The 4182-nt window shown below is 35.5% G+C and overlaps 1 protein-coding gene across 1 annotated transcript in view; it reads left to right on the top strand.

Moving 5' to 3' along the window:
- Positions 1 to 2590: 2590 nt before the first annotated feature.
- LOC106469635 (rho family-interacting cell polarization regulator 2-like) overlaps positions 2591 to 4182 on the top strand; it is a gene marked incomplete at its 3' end in the record, with an annotated part of 76048 nt that continues 74456 nt past the window's right edge. Inside the window, exon 1 of the mRNA XM_013930136.2 lies at positions 2591 to 3132. Coding sequence (XP_013785590.2) covers positions 3021 to 3132 — 112 coding nt within the window. The remainder of the gene's footprint in view (positions 3133 to 4182) is intronic.

Genomic DNA, 4182 nt, shown 5'->3' with positions numbered 1-4182 from the left:
AATAATACCTAATTTTACAAAATTAGTTCTATCAATTAAAATTTAACTTTATTAATGTTTATTGTTAATAATGTCGAGGCACTGCTACTTATTCGTGTATTTATGTTGTTACGAGTCATACATTTGAAGTTATCTACTAAATTTTGAACAGTTGTTGTTAGAGAAAATTTGTCTCTACAGCTCCAACTCTCTTTCTTTGTAGTTAACCATAAAGATACACAATGGGCTATCTGTGCTCTGCCCACAACGGGTATCGAATTCCGATTTTAAGCGTTATAAGCTCTTAGACTTACCACTGAGTCACCGGGATCGTTCTCCTGAAGTTATAATGCAACAGTAAAATAGGCCTTACACTTAAGGCACATATTAAATTTGTAACACTAAATAATACTAGTCAACCAAATTTCTAACCATGTTACCAGAGCAACAGTTTTTTTATATATATAATAAATGGATGCGACAAAGAAGCCCACACACAGAAAACCTCAAATAAAATATCTGTTTGTAATGGGAGACCAGTCTGATAGTATTTATTTCAAAAATACAAGAAGCAGTTTACAAGCTGTTGAAATATACTGTGGTTGGGTCCCCGCGTCTAGTTTTCTTAGTATTCAAAAGTGTCTTAGGCATAGAGGATGTCTAACAACAACTCACGGTAGAATTAAGTCCAGATGTTGGAGTAGTCAGTGTAAAGAAAAAATTTCCCATTAAGGAAGAAAAGAACATATGGTGAGTCTCTAAAAAAAATCTGGACGCTTTTATTACTAAATCTATTAAAATACATTTTAATTCTCAGACGAGTTTCATCTAAATATTTAGTCTTAGAAGAAAAATGTTCTTATGTTAGATGTGACGAATAACTTTATTCAAACTGTTTTCAATGCAGTTAAATATCATAAAAAAATATTGAAGTACACATGTAGCACACTTTTAAGTTAGACCACTTAAATTTAGTTATCTTGTTGAAATATTTGTACGAAACTAAAGAATGAAAACCACACTACTGTCTAAATATTAACGTATACATAATCATCTGAGTCGCGGAAGAATATCAATTCAAACTTATAAAAACGTTTGTTTCTTTTAGAATTTTCACGCAAAGTTACATAAGGGCTAGTTGCGCATAACTGTCCCCAATTTTGAACTAATAGACTAGTGGGAATCCCCAATTTTGAACTGGTAGACTAGTAGAAATCCCCAAACACAGAACGCTAACCCTATGACCAATCCAATCCGAATAATGAGATTTAACCGTCACGGATCCAAAGTGCAGCGAGAGACAGTTGTCGCGGCAAACACGTCGTGAAACATGAACCGTCGGATTCACAGACCTGACACTCTACTCTGTATGGCCACGCCCGGCTATGAAAACATGTTAAGGAATACATACTTCTTTTTTTGCATAATAAATGATAACAATAAGTGTGACATTATTTTATGATATTCTTTTAAAGAGCATAAATATAGGCTTAGTTTGTTAATTAAGGGATTCTCTTTTACATAACAATAAATGTCACACTGTTGTACGTTATTCTTTTAAATAACGTTGGTACTAAATGTGTAATAAATGTTCGTTTGTTGTGTCATTTGAAATTAATAATCGTGCGAAATGTTCAAGATTATATTCAATAGTTTGGTTTCATATAGATTTTATAATTACTTTATAATTAAATTAGGTTGTTTATATTCATGTACTGTAGACCTTGTCACTAGTACATGTTGACTGCATCAAGACACGTCTGAAACTCAGCAATGTAGAGAACCCCGTGTAATACCAGGATGAAAAATACAATGCTGAGCTTTGAGTTCACAGACTGAACTGCCCCCCAGTGGCACAGCGGCATGTCTGCGGACTTACAGCGCTAGAATCCGGGTTTCGATACCCGGGGTGGGCAGAGCACAGATAGCCCATTGTGTAGCTTTCTGCTTAATTACAAACCAATAAATAAACAGACTGGACTTGAAAACAGTATTTACTACGTGGTAATAGCTCTGTTTACAATATTTATTTTTTTTAATAATTTGTTAGCACCTTGAACCCACTTTTTAAAATACCTAAAATTCCTTAAAGGTAGTTCGTGAATTTATACGAGTTAAGCAGTCGGAACACTTTCTTAAAATAGTGAATTTCTTGATATGTAGCTGTTGAATTTATACGAGTTAATGACTTGCTTATTAAAGTTGTTACAGTCAATTAAACACTCACGCACTATGACTCCTCATCTCATCAACATGTATCCTAGTATGAACAAGAGATCATTGACATCCGCCGCATCATATCCAACGTTTCGACAGGCATAATACACGCTGTGTAAATAACGAACCTTTATTTTGTGTGAAAATAGTTAAGTCTTTGGTCCAAAAGTCGTATCCGAAAAGAAACTGAAAGAGTTCGGGGTAGTTTAAATGACGTGTGAAATTAGACAATTTTCCTGTTTCTTATTATTATAATACGAGTTTCAAGCACAGGAAATGCTCTCATGGTTGCGTGTGGAGGCTTGAGAAATATAATGCGCTTACGGAATTTACATGAATTGTACATGAGACAGTATACAGCAATTCTATACAAGTACAGCGAGTTTCGCCGAGTGATGTCAGTCAGACTTCTCCTAGCGTGAGAATTTAGCTGGTAATAGTGACCCACATGGGTAAAGTGACCTTCAGGTAAGCTCCCGCCTGAGTACACGGCAAAAAGCCGTTGTTACTCGTGAAAGTTTGTGTCTGAGAACCCGATAACTCCGAACTTGTCTAACGAACTGTTTGCACCGCACGAGACACCACGTACGTGTATAGTTTTGTCACTGTAACTCCGGCACAGCTCCACTTCAAAATACCACCAGTGCGCCAGTTCTTTCCATACTGGACATCATTACGCGTACAGTCGGCTCTAAATTTAGGTGTTAACGCAGAAAGGAAGGGTGTAGATGATAAATCAGTGTATTTAGTGTGAAAATCTTGTACTCATCAGTAAACTACTGAACATCCACGTAAGCACTGACATAAAAACAGATTTCCTGATTATGTTAAGAATTTCCCAGAATTCCTCTACGCTCAAGTGGTATTGGAATGATAGATGTGATACACATCCAATGGAAACTGAGAACACGGAATTTTGGAACACCAGGACTCATGGTAAGTAATTCTTGAAAATTAAGTGTAACTTAAATTATAATTATAACTGTTTGAATATCTAAGTAAATGACTAAAATAATCAGTTAATCACCTAAATGTTTTAACTTTGTTCGACAGAATACTGTATGTAAAAGGATTATCCCGTATACTTAAAAATTACAAAGCCAAAAATCAGGATTATAAAAAGAACGCACCACTGGGTAAACTACGTGTGTTATAATATCGGAATGAACCTAAAACTGCTTTAAATACAATACTTTTCAGGGTTGAGTTTTTGTCTACTTCTAGTGATAGTTCGTTAAGAATAATAAGTATAAGGCAACGTATTATAATGATGTGAATAAAACTGTCAATAGTCACGTTTTGTGAACGATGTGTCTACCGGTAGTTCAACGGTAAGCCTGAGGGATCAGGGCAGATAGCCCATTATACAGCTTGGCGCTTAAGCGAAACAAACACGTTGTGAAAGACGTACGTGCTCGGCTAGCTACACAGCGGCATGTCTGCAGACTTACAACGCTAGAATCTGGGTTTCGATACCCGTGATGGGCAGAGCACAGATAGCCCACTTGTGCTTAACTTCAAACAAACAAAAATAAAAAGGTTTACATATAGATGAGCCATGAAAAGGTGTAAAACCTAACTGTATATTACTACTGGAATACGTTCTGATAAAGCCTAGTCGCCATTGCCTTTTAAACCTTGACGCGAAAATAATTTGGTTGGTTATAGTATGTCACGAAAACAAATAAGATAGAGAATGTGATTCATATCAATTGAGGCAATAATAATATGTCTGGTTTTATCGACAATAAAGTAATACCTCAGGACTTGGTGGAAGCCTTAGTTATGTGTAACTAATAACGAAGCCAATGTTCGCTTGTGTGTAACATGCTGCTTTCGTATTAGCTAACCTATGAGATGTGTGTAAAAATGGCATTGCTAAGGTTTTTAAAACAATTATTGGTATATGTATATATATATATAGAGAGAGAGATTCGCTTAAAGGATTCGCCGTGTTAAAACATTTTGAATTCTTTACTATACGTT

Source organism: Limulus polyphemus, unplaced genomic scaffold (assembly GCF_000517525.1).
Source record: "Limulus polyphemus unplaced genomic scaffold, Limulus_polyphemus-2.1.2 Scaffold3583, whole genome shotgun sequence".
Classification (NCBI taxonomy): domain Eukaryota; kingdom Metazoa; phylum Arthropoda; class Merostomata; order Xiphosura; family Limulidae; genus Limulus; species Limulus polyphemus.
Note: the sequence above shows the minus strand (reverse complement) of the source record. Positions and strands in the feature narration are given on the sequence as shown.